General features: G+C 40.7%; 1 protein-coding gene across 7 annotated transcripts in view; it reads left to right on the top strand.

The window, feature by feature from the left end:
• The window catches only part of ENPP2 (ectonucleotide pyrophosphatase/phosphodiesterase 2), an 86778-nt gene that overhangs the window by 20313 nt on the left and 49095 nt on the right, over positions 1-17370 (top strand). For 6 of the 7 annotated variants that reach the window (XM_075214002.1, XM_075213997.1, XM_075214003.1 and 3 more), the window contains exon 2: positions 6058-6163. In XM_075214002.1, coding sequence (XP_075070103.1) covers positions 6058-6163 — 106 coding nt within the window. Of the gene's footprint in view, positions 1-5712; positions 5920-6057; positions 6164-17370 lie in introns of those variants that run through there. The other variant, XM_075213998.1, reaches the window with a different exon arrangement.

Here is a 17370-nt window from a genome sequence, read left to right as displayed (position 1 = left end):
AAAGAAGAACTATACAGTGTGTGCAGATCTGTGAGGACAGGGAGCGTTGTACAGAAAAGGTGTCTGTTCTCCTGGCTGCTTGTTCAATTTACCTGTCAGAGCAAGTTTTGCTATTTCTGGCCCCACAGGTATAATTAAGTTGGGAATATACTGTGACTCCATACACTGCACATTAGAAATGATAGAATAAAGTCCCACATATGTGTACAAAAGTTAATGGAAAATGTATGAAAACTAAGTCACTTTGTCCTTAAGTTTCCATGTATTTTTAATTCTATTTGTAATGTGTTTCAGTACTGAATATTGAAGAGTTAACGCTCTCTTACATGCGAGACTGATAGTGAATATTTTTGATGATTTAATGCATTTTCTGTAAACACTAAGGGGCATATTCAATTAGCTTTCCGGTTCGCGGGATCGCGCCGGAACGGCCCGCAAAGTCAATCCAAGGTACCGCAATAACGTGGATTTTCCTTCGCAGCCCATAGGGTTGCGTATGAAAATCGGTGTTATTGCGGTACCGTATTACCGGCAATACTGCGCATGTTTCGCAGTAACGCGAACCGGAAAGCTAATTGAATATGCCCCTAACAGTCCAATTTTTGGAAAACTTTAGAACGCTTTAGTAAATTATCTTAATATATGGAATGCACGGTGGCTCAGTGGTTAGCACTTCTGCCTTACAGCACTGAGGTCATGAGTTCATTTCCCAGCCATGGCCTTATCTGTGTGGAGTTTGTATATTCTCCCTGTGTTTGTGTGGGTTTCCTCTGGGTGCTCCGGTTTCCTCCCACATGCCAAAAACATACTAGGAGGTTAATTGACTGCTATCAAATTGATCCTAGTCTGTGTCTGTCTGTGTGTGTGTATGTTAGGGAATTTAGACTGTAAACCCCAATGGGGCAGGGACTGATGTGAGTGAGTTCTCTGTACAGCGCTGAAGAATTAGTGGCGCTATATAAATAAATGGTAATAATTTGGAGCACATTTGCCATATTTCTAGATTTGGATCCATATTTTCAGGAAATTTACTTGTTATACGCACATATTATACTCCGTTATTTATAAGGCGCCACAAGTGTTCTAGAGGTTAGGAACCATGGGGGAGGAATCCTGAAGGTGGAGCGGGGAGAGGTAATCAGCAGGGTGGTGAGGGGGCGGTCATTGGCAGAGCGGAGGCGGCAGGAGGGAATTCGCGTAACAAAATGTTTGGATAATGTAGAGGGAGAAGGGTGGTTGAGGGCTTTGTACATGAGTGTAAGGAGATTGAATTGAATTCTCAAGCGGACAAGGTGCCAATGTAACGACTGGCAGAGAGGTCCATCAGGGGTAGAGCAGCGGCAGAGGAAAATGAGAAGGTCAGCGCTGTTGTGGACCGACTGGTACGGCCACTTCTGGAGAAGTATACAGTAAAATCTTACTGTTTTCGGAAGGGTCCTTACAAAATAACACTAATAGGAGGTAAATGTATCAAGCAGAGAGTTTTCTGGCGGGTTTGAAAAGTGGAGATGTTGCCTATAGCAACCAATCAGATTCTAGCTGTCATTTTGTTGAATGTACTATCTAAATGATAGCTAGAATCTGATTGGTTTTTCAAACTTAACGGAAAACTCTCAGTTTCGTACATTTACCCCATAGTGTTTATTTACGTTTGTTTCAATGTAGAACTTATCCATAAATGATGACAAACAGCTCACCAGAATTTGACACAATGTTACATCATTTGTACTAAACATTACTGGGGCGGAAGGGACATTCTATAGTACTAGAAGACACTCATGTTTAGTTTGCGTATTTCTTCATTTAAGCACAGAGGAAACAAAGAATTTCACGTAACCACTGTGATCTCATCCATAGACACCTTGCAATTTTTTGCACTTACCTGATGATAACATAGAAGTAAAATGATGGAATCCAAAATATATAATAAGAGCAGAAAATGTAATGCATTTATCTACTATTCGCTGCCTTATTCCTATGACATTTCACGTGTACTATTGCATTTTTGGGCAGCACGGTGGCCTAGTGGTTAGCACTTCTGCCTTACAGCACTGGGGTCATGAGTTCAATTCCCGACCATGGCCTTATCTGTGTGGAGTTTGTATGTTCTCCACGTGTTTGTGTGGGTTTCTTCCAGGTGCTCTGGTTTCCTCACACACTCCAAAAACATACTAGTAGGTTAATTGGCTGCTAACAAATTGACGTGTGTGTGTGTGTGTGTTAGGGAATTTAGACTGTAAGCTCCAATGGGGGCAGGGACTGATGTGAGTGAGTTCTCTGCACAGCGCTGTGGAATTAGTGGCGCTATATAAATAAATGATGATGATGATGATTTTCACCATGGATATGGCAGGGTCAGAACACCTTATTGTATCCAGTCTTCATCTCCCGCTGGTCCACGATCTCTTAGGTTTTACAATGTGTCTTGTAGCCAATCAGATTACTCTCTTTAGGATGTAAGCTCTCATGAGCAGGGCTACCTCTCCTTCTGTTCACCTTCGACTATCCCATCACCCTCTGATATATTAGTGTAAAAAAGAGCAGTGCTGGAAAAAAAAAAAATCAAATTTCGAAATAAATTGGCTGCAATTTCTCTTCTTTCACCATCTGCCCACAGTCCGTCTACAGTGGATTTTGAGCGCCGAAAAAAAGAAGCGCCTTTGTATGAGCCTTAATGGTGCTGCTCCAAGACCCGTATTTTTCCAGGCACTATGTATTCCAGTAAGGGCACCGTTCAGGTTCCAGCGAGAGAGTCCAACCTGTTTATGGTGCCTTCATGAGCCCACTGCTGAGATTACACACAATATAACAAAGCTGAACATTACATGTACTATGTTACAGGAACATATTTTTATATCACTTGTGTCCCTTTCAGACATTGACAAGAGTGAAGTGTTAGAACCCCAGCACTATAGAGTGTGGTGTAAGTCTTGGAGGATAGAATTTGGATGATCACTCAAGATTTTTCCATATAGGGGGCATTCATTAACGTGCATTTTATTAAATGTAATAGATTTCCATTAACCGGACCAGTCAGATTTCAGAAAATTGATACACATTATATGTGCTCTAATTTGACAAACTTGCAAAAGTAAAGAATATGTTAACAATAAATGCTAAAGAGTTCATTTACTAAACCTTGTAAAAAAGCAAAAGTGGAGGTGTTGCTCATAGCAACCAATCAAATTCTAGATATCATTTCCTAGATTGGATAAATGATGGCTAGAATCTGATTGGTTGCTATGGGCAACACCTCCACTTTTCCTCTTTAGAAGGTTTAGTAAACCTAGCCTTGAGAGTAATACAACACCTGGGGGTAAATTTACTAAACTGCAGGTTTGAAAAAAAAAAAGTGGAGAGGTTGCCTATAGCAACCAATCAGATTCTAGCTGTCATTTTGCAGAATGTACTAAATAAATGATAGCTAGAATCTGATTGGTTGCTGTAGGCGACATCTCCATTTTTGATTTTCTTTTGTTTACAAGGTTTAGTAAATCATCTCCTTAGTATTTATTGTTAACACATTCTTCAGGTCAATGCCTCCATGGTCTTTATTGTGACCCAAACTTTGTAGACCAAGCTCCACGTTTGTAAGGCCAGTCTGCTCCTAGCAACCGTCTTTGCTGTTTGTTGTTGCCATCGTTATCTTTGACTGGATCAGCTGACCACCCACGTTACAGAGGAAACGATATGGAAGATAATGACTCAGAACATTGCTCTTAGTACCCCCGAGGGTCTTACATTAATATGGCCGCTGTCCCTGCTTGTCCACAAAATACCACTTCATTTACAGAGCCCCAGAGCAAGGAGATTCCCTCCACCAGTTACAGTCAGGCTCGGATATTATAACAGACAATGTGACTCTCTGTATAGTACTATACGCTGTTCAACCTCTTGTGCACCATAAGAGTTCTCCCTCTATTGGCACATGAAAGCTGAGGATCCTGGCATTAGAATTATTCCAAGCAGAACCCAACTTTTCTAAGGAGATTAGTATATCCATAAGCAGCTTTGCCTGCTCTTGTTCAGACAGAGAACTTTGCACATAAAATAAATAACCCATAACAGCCACAGTCTTCATAAAACAACATACATGAGGACTCTGGTGTTTGGTTTAAGTAACACTACAATAGAGTATTTTTAATAGTCGCATCATATAGACAACTGAGGCATATGCCTATGGCCACACACTGTAGGGAGCGGCGTGTAAATATTTATACTTTATATTTATTATAGTAATTTTCTTGCTTTGCTGCATGGCATTCACCAACTTTCTATTCTTCCAGGTAAAAATGATTGAGGAAAGGGCTTTTGGAGCACGGGAGGTACATAATTATTAATTTAGGATGTACTGCCTGACAATGCCTAGGCGCTCAGACTCAATCTAGCCTTATCTATAGCTCTATGGATCAGATCCCAAAACAAATTTAAGGTAATATGTACCTTTCATTATGTTAATGTATTGTTGTTTCTCAGGCAAGTGTCTGCATTGTTTTAATGTATCAGTTAGTAAACCTTGGCTGATATAGCCAAGTTAGTTTACCAATAACAACCAGTAAAAGAAATCACACTATAATATTTTCAAGAACAGGCAAAATTTCCGCAGATAATATATGCAATCAAATCAAATGATATATACGCTCTCACAATTCCTACTTTGTAAATATATTACACATGATACATCAAGAATAAAAGGTTTATATTGCTATAGGGAACATACAGTAGACATATTTGCAATTCAAGCTTTATATATGTAACAAAAGGGTTAAAGAGGAAAAGAAATCTGAAATGCACACTGCATTAAAAAAAAGCTACAAATGGCTACACTGCAGTTTATAACCTATCAATACAAAATCCATACCCACCTTTACAGCTTACACGTGAGGATTTTTTCTCTGTGTGCTGAACGCATGAAAGAGAATTAAAACCAAAAAATGAATTCCAATTATAATCAGTATGTCAGTGCTATTTTAAACTCATCTTTACCAAACTGGCTCCCTTTACTAGTGAGATAAAAATCTGTCTTCCTTTCCCTAATTCTCTAACTGCAATCACCTGATTGTAGGTTAATTATGTTGTTTAACATCTGTTATCCAAGTTATTGCCATCAGAAAATGAGTGTGAAAAGCAGAAACAGATTACTGTTAAATGGTGCTAGGTTGTCAGGTATGACAACAAACTGACTGTGTTTAATGCATTACAAAAAAAAAAATAATGGAAGAAAGCACATTAAACGGATAGGTGCCGTTTTTTCTTGCATTAACCTGAACAAAAACCTAACTGCTGATTGCTCGCTAAAACTTTTCGCTGCCTTAATAAATCGCATTAGGCGAGCGTTCCCCCTTCATGCCTAACATCTAACGAGACACTTGGTCATGTGCTACAAAATAAATCACTTAAAGTGAAAAAAAAATAAAAAAATATACACTTACAGTATTTGCTGAATGCTGGATTTTTTTTTTCACTCTAGAAAACCCTTTCGATTAAACTCACAACAGATGTATATATATTTTTTTTTGCATTATTTTATATTAAACAGATGTTGTAACTGCCAGAGAAATACTCTTTACAGATGTGTGGTTTGTGTGTGTGTGTTTTCCTAGGCTTGCCCTTACAAAGCACATTGACAGTCTGTGCTGGAGCATGTTAAAAGTAAAGTGTTATTGGCTAAGTGTGAGAGAAGTGTGTGTTGGAAGGAGGGGGTTAGTGTAGTGTTACAGCAGCCTCCTACACCCAGGGCTGTGATTTGTGAGTGAAACATGATGAAACCATACCCCGGACAAATTAAATGAGCCTGTCAACCTAACCAGGTGGGATTACTTGTAAAGTAATAGACTGAACTCACAGAGCAATCGCAGCAGACGGCACTGGAAGTAAAGAATAATATCACATAGGGGACTCTGCTGCACCATGGCGCAGGTAGGGACGGATTTAGTGTCTTACCAGAGCACTCAGTGCTATTGACTTAAACCAGATATTTATTGTTATAGGGTCCTGATTACTGACACACAACTTCATTCTGACCTATACTCTTTTTTTCCCTCCCCTCTCCCACAGGTAATATCTGCTGTCACGTTTATCTTTGGAATACAAGTTTGCTTTGGATTTACAGCAAATCGTTTGAAAAGATCCGAATCGGATTGGGATGAAGGTGTTGCCTCAGGTAAATGTTTGCACGACTTCTAGTTCCTACATTGTCTTATTTATTGATTGCATCTTAAAATCTTCACTTTCAGTTTTAATATAGTAGATGTATTATGTAGATTTTTTTGTGCAGTTTGTACTTCATATGCAAAGTCACTAATATAATATGTTAATTTGTCTTATAATAATCATCATCATCATCATTTATTTATATAGCGCCAACATATTCCGTAGCGCTTTACAATTGGGATGCAATTTTACATATATTGTAACAAACATGTGATTTGTGTGGTTTGATCCCCCTTCATGCAAGATGTGATATATTATGTAAGTGCACATGTAATATGAAAGAAAGGCTGCTCACTTACTGTTTATGCATAAGCATTAAGTATACTTTGTATTGCATGACAATCTGGATCCTTGGCAGAGACCAGTGGATTGATGCTGATCTGTCACTCTATTCATGTAAATAAGAATGTTTGAGTGGAAAGTGGAGCATTTAGTAATTGAAATATTTTGCACAGAAGAGTTTTTATCTCTGTCCATAACGAGCGAGCATAATGGCACATTTTTGTTTTAAATACACTGAATATCAAATATATATATATATATATAACTATGCAATCTTTTTCTGTTGTGTTGAAATATTAGTAACGGTCTCCCCAATATATGGCAGAGTTGGGAGGTAATTATCGTGATGTCCGCAGGGAGTCAGAGAGAGGTGAGAGTGAGGAGGACCGAGCAGGGGCTGCCTGCGGAGGGTCAGGAAGCAAGAGGTCAAAAGACTGTTGCCGGTTTATTTTGTCCCTTAACCGTGAGGTTTTCTTCAATATGTATCTGAATGTTTCTGTCTGGGATGATTGGAACAGGACAGGCTACTGTAGTTACTGTGCACAGGTATGGTCCCCAAATGGTTTGCATTTTAATACCCAATATCTGATGTATTCAGCTTTCTACTTGCACCACTGTACGCTGCGGAATTAGTGGCGCTATATAAATAAATGATGATGATGATATGTCCAGGATCTGGCTGTGTACATTACAGCAGCATTTAATTTCAAACCTATTAACGGAAAGGAGGATATGCACCTTCCTACGTTGGGTTGATGCTGTGTATGAATAAAGCACTGCATTAATGTAGCCCCTTCATTGTCTGTGCAGTGTACAAAACCCGCAGTGTAATGGCGCACAGTAACGGCCAGCTTCTGATATCGTTACTGCCAGATGACAGAAACCCACCCTGGATGTATTATGTTGCCAGTCTTCTGCTGAGTCACCATCCCAACGCTATTGCGGGTAGAACACTTTGTTTGACCCAGAGAACCAACTCCAAAAACTACCAAAAATTAGAGATGCTCAGGCCCGGTTTTCCAAAAATCAACCCCCCCCCCCCCCCGAACATTGCCAATCCAAGTACATCCTGCTCTGTACTTTCGCGCGTCCTCGGATCTGAATCGAGGCAAAACGCCATTGTTGCGTACTTGGATCTCGCGGGCTTTGGATTCCATAAGTACCTTCCTCACTACGAGATCCAGCGCCATTACTCACACAGAAACAGGGGTAGCAGTTTTCTTGTCACTCTCCAGTCTCCAGTGACATTGCTCAGTGCCATTGCTCACACAGAAACAGGGGTAGCAGTGTTCTTGTCACTCTCCAGTCTCCAGTGACATTGCTCAGCGCCATTGCTCACACAGAAACAGGAGGGGTAGCAGCGTTCTTGTCACTTGACAAAAATTTACTGGAAATTAATGTTATTGAGGTTAATAATAATAATGTAGAAACAAAAGAAAAGAGCCAAATGATGTGATTTTTAGCAATTGTTTTTACAGAGCCAAAGCCAAACCCAAAACACGGGGTCAGTGATCATCCGTACCAAAAACATGACCATACATAAAACGTTTTGCCCCCACACGAGCCCCAAGGGCAATGCTTACTGGGAGGCTGTTGTGAACAAAATAAAATGTCACCACATGTTAAAAATCGAAATATATCACATAGAAATAGACTGTTTACATATTCTACTTTTAAAAAAAAAAAAAAAAAAAAAACATTTTTATTTTTTTTTAATTGACCCTTTTCCATGAAAGTATAAGGGACATCGTAAGGGGGTATGGAAGAAGTTCACCTATTCCCAATTGATAGTCTGAACATACACACAATATACAGTTGGTCGTGTTCCGTTTAGTCCAGAGAAGCATTTTCTATTTTATTTTCTTTGGCATCTTCAAGCTGTAGCAAGTCTTAAGCTCTCCGCACACAATTTTATTGATCACATTGACCTATCATTGGCCAATGGGTTAAACCAGTGGATCCCAAACTTTCTCAGTTCGAGGCACCCTTGGGGTCTCCATAATTTTTTCAAGGCACCCCTAAGCCAAAATAATTACCAAGTAGTCCCCTGACTTGCTTACAACTGGCCTTGGCCGAGGCACCCCTGTGAGATCACCGCGGCACCCCAGGGAGATGCGGCGCACAGTTTGGGAACCACTGGGTTAAACAATGGACCGATCCAACCAAATTAGAGCAAATTTGATTGGCTATGGCAGAAGCCCTGTCTGGGCGGTGACCTCAATAGCCAAGTGCATAGTCGTCATCTGACGGGATGTGCAGAAGTCAGTGGGAAGCATTGCAGCTGTACACAACTTTATTGGTCTAATGTAGCCTTTCCTGTGTGCCCAACTCTCGCACTGATCCAAGTATTAAAGAGTATGTGTCCCTTACAGTTTTTTACATGCTGACCAGTGAAGGGGAGAGAGCATAGGAGATAACTGTGACCTGCACACAAGTGTATGAGTCCGCCAGCATTCTGACCAATAATTAGATCCCTGCTTGTGAATTCTCGTTAGCTGCAATGTAAGGAGACCTGAGCGTCTGTCTGATACGTTGATATGTTTTTGATTTCTGGCATTTGGTTCTCCAACAGAAAAGCATGAAATCTAGTTTTATGTTCACCACGAGTTCCACCATCAAGTCCCTGGCTTGTAGCTACTAAAGTAATAGCTACATCCAGATCAATACATATTATTCCGGCTACTGTCCCACTGGCGTTTCATATGTGTGTTTTTATTTACATTTTAACATGTGTTTGTCGAGATGAATGTATAGTTTTCAATTGTTCTGAAATGCGTCAATACGTGTAAACAAATGCACATATTGTATGGTTTCACGTGGTACAATGATTTAAAGGATAATAATCCTGCATTAACAATGCACGTGAAATACAAAATTCTCATGCCAATGTGTAGGTGTCACGCAGCCACTAATTTGAGTTCTAGTACAGGGTCAACGGTGGTGCCCGTGAAGAACGATGCTCTCTGGCCAAGCTTGTGACTGTACCAAGAACACAAAGAGATCGTCCCTTATGGAGGAGCGCAGGTCAGAAAGAGGCTTCGTTGTTAACATTGGCAATATAAGCTTTATGGTGGAGACATGTCCATTAACATAGGACTTGGGCACTATGTAGTTTGCAGGTTCTCCTCCTATTTACATCATCATCATCATCGATATTTATTTATTTATATAGCGCCACCAATTCAACAGCGCGGTACAGAGATTATTTATCATTCACCTCAGTGCCTACCCCATGGAGCTTACAGTCTAAATCCCACTCACATACAGGGCCGGATTAAGGGAATGGAGGCCCCTGGGCTAAGGGGGCCTCCATTCCCCTGTGAGGGCCCCACCCCCGTGATCCGAGCTGCCCCCAAGGCACTTACCTCCTTCTCCTGGCATTGCGGTCCTTCTCCCGGTGCAATGTACGCTCTTTACTGCAATGGTAGCCCCCGACCGATCAATAATGCCGTTGAGCACTTTCAAGGGCCCCCTGGATGCCCGAGGCCCCTGGGCTGTAGCCCAGTTAGCCCTATGGTTAATCCGGCCCTGCACACATACACAGACTAGGGTTAATTTTTTTCCAGCAGCCAATTATCCTACCAGTATGTTTTTTTTGGAGTGTGGGAGGAAATCCACACAAACACAAGAACATACAAACTCCACACAGATAAGGCCTTCGTTGGAAATCAATCTCATGACCCCAGTGCTGTGAGGCAGAAGTGCTAACCACTGAGCCACTACATGAGTTTCTTCATGGGTGCTCCTGTTTCCTCCACACTCAAAAGGCATAGGGGTATATTTACTAAACTGCGGGTTTGAAAAAGTGGAGATGTTGCCTATAGCAACCAATCAGATTCTAGCTGTCATTTTGTAGAATGCACTAAATAAATGATAACTAGAATCTGATTGGTTGCTATAGGCAACATCTCCACTTTTTCAAACCCGCAGTTTAGTAAATATACCACATAGTGGTAGGTTAATTTAACTGGTTCCTAACAAAATGAACCCTTATTTGTGTCTGAGAGGTAAGGAATATAGTTTGTATGCTGCGCAGGGTACACCCTCATTTTGCCCAGTCCTTTCCAAATGCTAATTGTTATTGATTAAATATTCTCTTGAAGTGCAGCATAATATGTAAGTGCTATATATAAAAAACATAAAACTATTACTAGATAAATAGTTTACAACGTCCCCCAGACTAGTCATGCTCACTCTTCAATTGGACGGCTTTGGTAAACATTATAGAACACAGATGCATCCTGCATGTACTGTGCAGTAGCTTTTACCGTTGCACTGACTAATACTTCTATGGAAGAGTCTTTTAAACCTGGCATTGCCCATGGAGAAAACAACAAGTTCCATATTATAAATCCCACTACTAAGAGTGTTTTATCACGCCAGGATGCAGCCTGGAACTGCAGTTATAAGTTAGATTGCTGGGTGACACTATGGTTAGTTTCGTCAGAAACCATTTAACCTACCAGTATCTTTTTGGTGTGTGGGAGGAAACTGGAGCACCTGGAGGAAACTCACGCAAACACAGGGAGAACATACAAACTCCACACAGATAGGTCTTTGGTCAGGAATCCAACTCGTGACCCCAGTGCTTTGGTACATGATGTAACTGTTATACAGATTGACAGGGGACCGTGGTAGGATTCACTGATATTAGCGTTGGTCTGTGTACCCAGAATGCCTTGCTATAAAAAGATCTGAGTCTATGAGTTTGAGGTTACAATTAAAACAGTTTTTTTACTCAAACATTGTACATACAGTCTTGTAAACCCTTTACCCCAGGATTGTTATTACATGTTATTACCTTAACTTCTGCTGAGTTAAAACGAAAGCTGCTCCCAGGGGCAGGGGAACATTGCTGAAAAGTAAGGGTTGTAAAACGGTATGAAACTTGTTTTTGTTGAGTGCGTCTTTTAATGGTTACGCTGGTTATTTGATCAGAATGTTTCATGTCCTTTTATAAATTAGATAATTGTCAGGAGCAGACGTGGAGCTTGTTTTAATAGATGGAGGTTAAGCAAATGTTCCATACCTTGTAGGTTTTGAGGTTTAACTAGTCCAGTCGTAAACATTGCTGACAATGAGGCTCCCCCCGGGACGGCTGAGGTGGTTGCTCTCAGTGCCAGAAAATCAAAGACCGACTTATGATCACTGTTTTGAGTCTTAATGTAGTAAAGTGTGTTCTAGCTCAGTGTGAGACTCTGGAACGTACTCTCGGCATTAAATCTGATGGCGTATGATTTGTGAGTATCATAACTTTGTGGTAAAATAGCTTACATTTGTGTGTAATAAGCAGACGGTAATTGAATTATATACATTTGCCTGATTATTTTTTTTTATTTTTGCCAAGTTCAGCGTTAATATCCAGCCAAGTTGTCAGAAATATGCCCTACACTAAGAAGCACACAGCGCCCGTTTCAACATTAATGTTCTAAAATTTCCAGAAATCCAAATGGATAATTTGACCTGTTAAGCCAGGTACACACTACACTGTTTTCATCCAATAATCGCTCAAACAGCCGACATACGACCGCTCATTCAAAAGTCGGGTCAGTGTGTGCAGTGACACGATGGTCGAAAGTCTGCCCAAATGGACGATTATCGCCTCATTTGGTTGGTCGTACCGTTTAATATTTTCGTTCCAATCTCGTTTCCGCTGTGTAGTGTGTATAAACTTCCGACCGATCCACAACAGTGAGTACGAAATTACAGTCATTGCTCACGACAACATGGCTGTAAAAAGTCGCTAAAGGGACGTCCGCCCTTCCCTTTCTCGTCCTAAACAAGGCTAGTGTGTATGCAGTCCATGGACCGAGCGATCGGACCATCGATCGTATGTAAAATCGCTCGGCATAAAAAGTTGGTCGAAATTTCTGTAGTGTGTACCCAGCTTTATTGAGTGAGTTGCGCTAAGTTCGCAAAACTTCTAAATATGTACACTGGAAAGTGTGTTGTATGGTTACCAAAGTCTAATTCATTTTAATTACATTCTGTAAAGTGCGCTTCACAATGGGCATAGACAAACCGAGGGGGGGGGGGGGGGCGGGGATGGATTCCTAGTACCTGGAAACCCCCCGCCAAGCCTGAGGCACTGTATAATTGAGGTGGCTGGACCCTGCTCCCGCTTCACACAGCTCTGTTTGAAAAGGGAGAGCTGCGTGCACCTAACAGTAGTACACACAGCATTGCCCATGTATATTATAGGGATAGGAAAAGTTGGAGAGCAGCCAAGCACTGTCTAATATTATAGATACGCCCCCATGCATGCTGGTCACACCCACTGGTGGCGTGGTGTGGAAACCCCTCTCTACAAATCCTGCGTTTGCCCCTGATGGGGTATACTTATTGACCATGTTGTTGTAGTTTAATTTAGATTTCTTACACAAAATACAGTGATAAATGTTTGGGCACCAAGTAATGAGGGATTACATCAATTTGGGGACATAATGGATTGGATGGACTTGATAGTAACTCAGATAGTGAAATACAACTCCCAGATTAAGTCTCACTAGGACTCCTATCCTATTAGAATTCTGTGAATCTTATAGTCTTATCTTATAAGTGACAGCTGTCACATGACCATAGTTGTTGTTTTACAGGAAGTCCTGTTTATAGGGCTGACGGTGAATGTGCATCTTCTCCCCTCTCCCCGGCCGCCTATGTCTACTAAACGGTATATTGTACTAGTTTTACCCATGAGAGAATGGTGGTCATTTAATGGTCTGAAAGATAATGTTCCATCACGCATTAAATTGATCTATTATTCCACCTCTGTGTTTCTTCATTTTAGTCAATATTTAAAAACTGTATTGCATCTAATCAAATCCTGAAAATTGATTTGTAATCTTCTTTTTCAAGGCCAAAGTGTTTTCTGTTGGTTTGTAAGAGGTGTTCTCAATAGAAGAGTTGACCTATGTGGATGTAAAAGCCATATCTCTCTATAGCACCCACGCGTTTTGGCCTCTTGACCTTCTGTGAAGCAACTAAAAGACATTGCACGCTGCACAGGTTCAGTTAAATTTCACTTTATGAAGTGGAAAGTCTATGGACTTGCAGTGCCTTTCATATTTGTGCCTTCTTGTCGCCCTAATGGATTCGTAGATGTAATCCCACATCCAGGTTTTAGTAACTGCTCCTGGGAAATTAATCTGCGTCTGCCTTTTGCGGTATTATGGATCCTTTCTTGAAATGCTCACGGTGGGAATAGTGGTGGTTCAAAATCTGTCCTAGGGGCCAACTTAGGACCCTACCCCAACCTTCATTAATTGTTTTGAAAGCTTTTTTTTTTTTTTTACATTTGGTCAAAATGAGCCTCAAAATGCGCTGTCCCAATTATCGGAACCTCCTGAGCACTCTTAAAACTCAAATATATGAGAAACGTGCAACACCTCCCCCTAAGTGGGCCTTTTCCATCCCCCCGGATCATCAATAAATCTCATCCTGTAAAATAAAATATAGACTTTGCATGACTGTGATTAACTATATGTGCCCTGCACGTACTTGGAGAGGGACAACCACGTTCTGCCCAGCCCCTTCCATACTAAGATGCTAAATTGTGCACCTCTGTAGATGCTGCCAAATTCTTGGGCTTCCATGTAGAAATGGTCCCGTCCACAAGAATATAGGTGCTCACTTAAAGAGATGGCTGCCTGCGTGTAGATGAAGGGTATACGCTGTAAATTAGATGATGCACATTCTCATATCCATAGAAAACGTTCCCATCTCAGGGGCAGTTTCAGAGAGTCCCTTCTAGCATCTCCCAGTTAGAAAAGATGAGTTTGTAGAACTAGTGTCGTTTAATATGTATTTGTGTTACTTATCTGCATAGGAATCCCCTGCTACAACTTTATTACTATTGGCATTATTAGCATCCTATGTTTATAACGCTCTGACGTATTACGCAGAGCTGTACAATGAGAGGATCGTACAAACAAATTGGGTCCAATGACGTGGAACAGATGGTAACGATGGTCCTGACCAAAGGAGCTTACAATCTAAGTAATATGGGCAGCGCGGTGGCCTAGTGGTTAGCACTCACAGCACTGGGGTCATGAGTTCAATCCCCGACCATGGCCTTAACTGTGTGGAGTTTGTATGTTCTCCCCGTGTTTGCATGGGTTTCCTCTGGGTGCTCTGGTTTCTTCCCACACTCCAAAAACATACTAGTAGGTTAATTGGCTGCTAACAAACTTACCCTAGTCTGTCTTTCTGTGTGTGTGTGTGTGTGTGTGTGTGTGTGTGTGTGTGTTAGGGAATTTAGACTGTAAGCTCCAATGGGGCAGGGACTGATGTGAGTGAGTTCTCTGTACAGCGCTGCAGAATTAGTGGCGCTATATAAATAGCTGGTGATGATGATACATAAAGTAATGGAATAATGTTTAGTAATCTTAGTGTTGTGAAGTTCTGTTCATCAGTAACCTTTCAGTCTTGGATGTTTGCAGTATATTCCCTGCAAATAGTTTCTTTAATGTTTCAAGATGCAGAACGTAAATTGTATTTGTTTGCAATTTCCTGCCTTTAAGACAAAGATCAGCTTATTTGCTTGAATGTAAATAACCGGCTTATTTTGAGATAACACAGAGACAAAACAAACCAGTTTCAAATGTCCCTGGACAATCCAAGGAGAAACCTGCAGAGATGTTTTGTAGGGAAGAGGTTTCCTTGGTTAGACAAAGTTGTCTGAGGTCATTCCCTCTGGTGCAAGGATTCCTTGGGACTTGCGAGATAGGACATGAATCACGTGAGGAAATTCCAAGAGGTGTAAGGAGCCTAAGTACATTGTTTAATGATCACAAGGAGTCTCCTGAGGCCGCAATAACAGAAATGTTCTACAACCCATGAGACGGGTTCCATCGTTCTACCAATGATGATCATTCCCGTGCCATCACTTTTTCTTACCTTAACATGACTAGGTAATGGCAGATTAACCACCATTTTACGCTATGACCATACAGCGGCACGTGGGAATCGAAATATTTTTTACAAATATCACCAACAGCCTCTGCAGAGTTGCTTCTGCTTTTCTAAACTTTTTCTTTTTGTATGCAAGAGAGATTAACATTGTATTGTATGTGTTTTTAACTTTTTATTTATTTTATTATTGGGATCGTGAAAATTAGGCTCATGATTAATGTAATTGTTTTTGATAAAAAAAAAAAAAAAAATCATACAAGTCTATACTAAGAGCTGCATCCTCTAGATGTTCAGGGTACAATTGCTGTGTCATTATACACTGGTGTATTTGTTTCTTTGCTGGTGAATGGTAAATTAGGTGGTGTTTTACTAGTTTATGCAAGTTGATAGGGGTTGTGTATTTAATTGCGAGTAATGGGGGCCAGATGCCAAGCAATCAGGTTGGACAATTTAATCATTGGCAACCTAATTGGTCCAAAGTTGCTTTGTGAGTCCAAAATAACAGAACACATCAAAAGCCTGATCTAGATCGACTTCTATCCCAGGGGGCAAAATGACAATGTGCTGACATATTTAGAGATGGGAGGGAACGCATCCTTGCTGAGGGTGTGATAGATATGTTCGACAGTTATATGGTCGACATTTATATGGTCGACATCATAATGTAGACAGGATTGGAAAGTTGTCAATAACGACATTGACAATATTATTAAATCGAGAATTCGGATCTAGACGGTATTATTAGGTCGCCAATAATATCCCTAATCCTAAAAACTAATGTTTACGTTTGAATTGTTGACCTAATAAGACGGTCAACATTTCAATTGTCGCCCTAATGTTATTGACTTTTTCAATGTCGCCCTAATGAATGTCTAGCTGTCAACCGCATACCCTTGCTGAAATCTAAATTGCAGTGTAGCAATAAAGCTGTCCAGTATTTGTGGACTACATGCAGAATCAGCCAGAATTTTTCCTGCATATAAATAAATGCATTTGGCCTTGGAACATGGTTTGTCCAGGAGCAAATTTATATCTTTTCTTTTGCTTTGCTCCCAAGCTTGTCTTCAGTTGGCCTGCTCGGTCATTGGCACGTTGGCCCCTGGACTCTGGGCCGGGAAGGCTTATAAATACGTGATTAAAGTTGACATGCGGACCTTGTGTAGCGATAAGGGGACTGTGGCATGCTAGGACAAGATTGAATCTACGGGCAGATTTAGTAACCCTGTTTTATAAAAGCTAGGGAAAGTCTTGCAGCATGGGTACTCTACATCTGTTTTTATTTCTATTCATATATCAGGATTTTAACTGTTCATTGTGTTTAATAACAAGAACATTTTGTAGTAGTTAGTGGCAAAGTTTCAAAACCAGCCACAAGTGTCTCTTGTTGCCTTGGATGCCCCTTCCAGTGTCAGCTGATGGGACATATGTAGCCCTAATTACTGGAATGAGAACATGGTAGTGCCGTGTAATCCCTGCATTTATAAGAAACGTTACATGCCAGTTGGCCTCTACAAAGCACTAATAACTGTGTTCGTCGGCAGTCCCATTGAGAGCCCTGACAGTCCGTCACTCTTCAAACTACATTTTGTATCTTGGCGCTAGTTCAACAATTACTGATTTAATAAACCAGGTTTTTTTTATATGCTCCGTGACACATCTGGCTTTAAGTGTAACAGTAAATATACAGTATGCATTCTATAGTATAGATGCTATGCTGGTGTATGGCATTGGCTGGACACCTAATGAATACACGTATGTGCATTCTCAAAAACATATTAAAGTGCAAGTAGAGTCCCTGGTTTATTCAGTACTATCTACAAAATGACAGCTAGAATCTGATTGGTTGCCACGGGCAACATCTCCATTTTTTCAAACCCGCAGGTTAGTAAATATACCCCTAGGTCGGTGAGCGCTTAGTTGCCAACTGTCCCTAAATTCCAGGGAAATTTTAAATATTTGTCCTTG

Source organism: Mixophyes fleayi, chromosome 5 (assembly GCF_038048845.1).
Source record: "Mixophyes fleayi isolate aMixFle1 chromosome 5, aMixFle1.hap1, whole genome shotgun sequence".
Taxonomy (NCBI): domain Eukaryota; kingdom Metazoa; phylum Chordata; class Amphibia; order Anura; family Limnodynastidae; genus Mixophyes; species Mixophyes fleayi.
The sequence above is the reverse complement of the archived record's forward strand: the minus strand, read 5'-3'. Positions and strand labels throughout refer to the sequence as shown.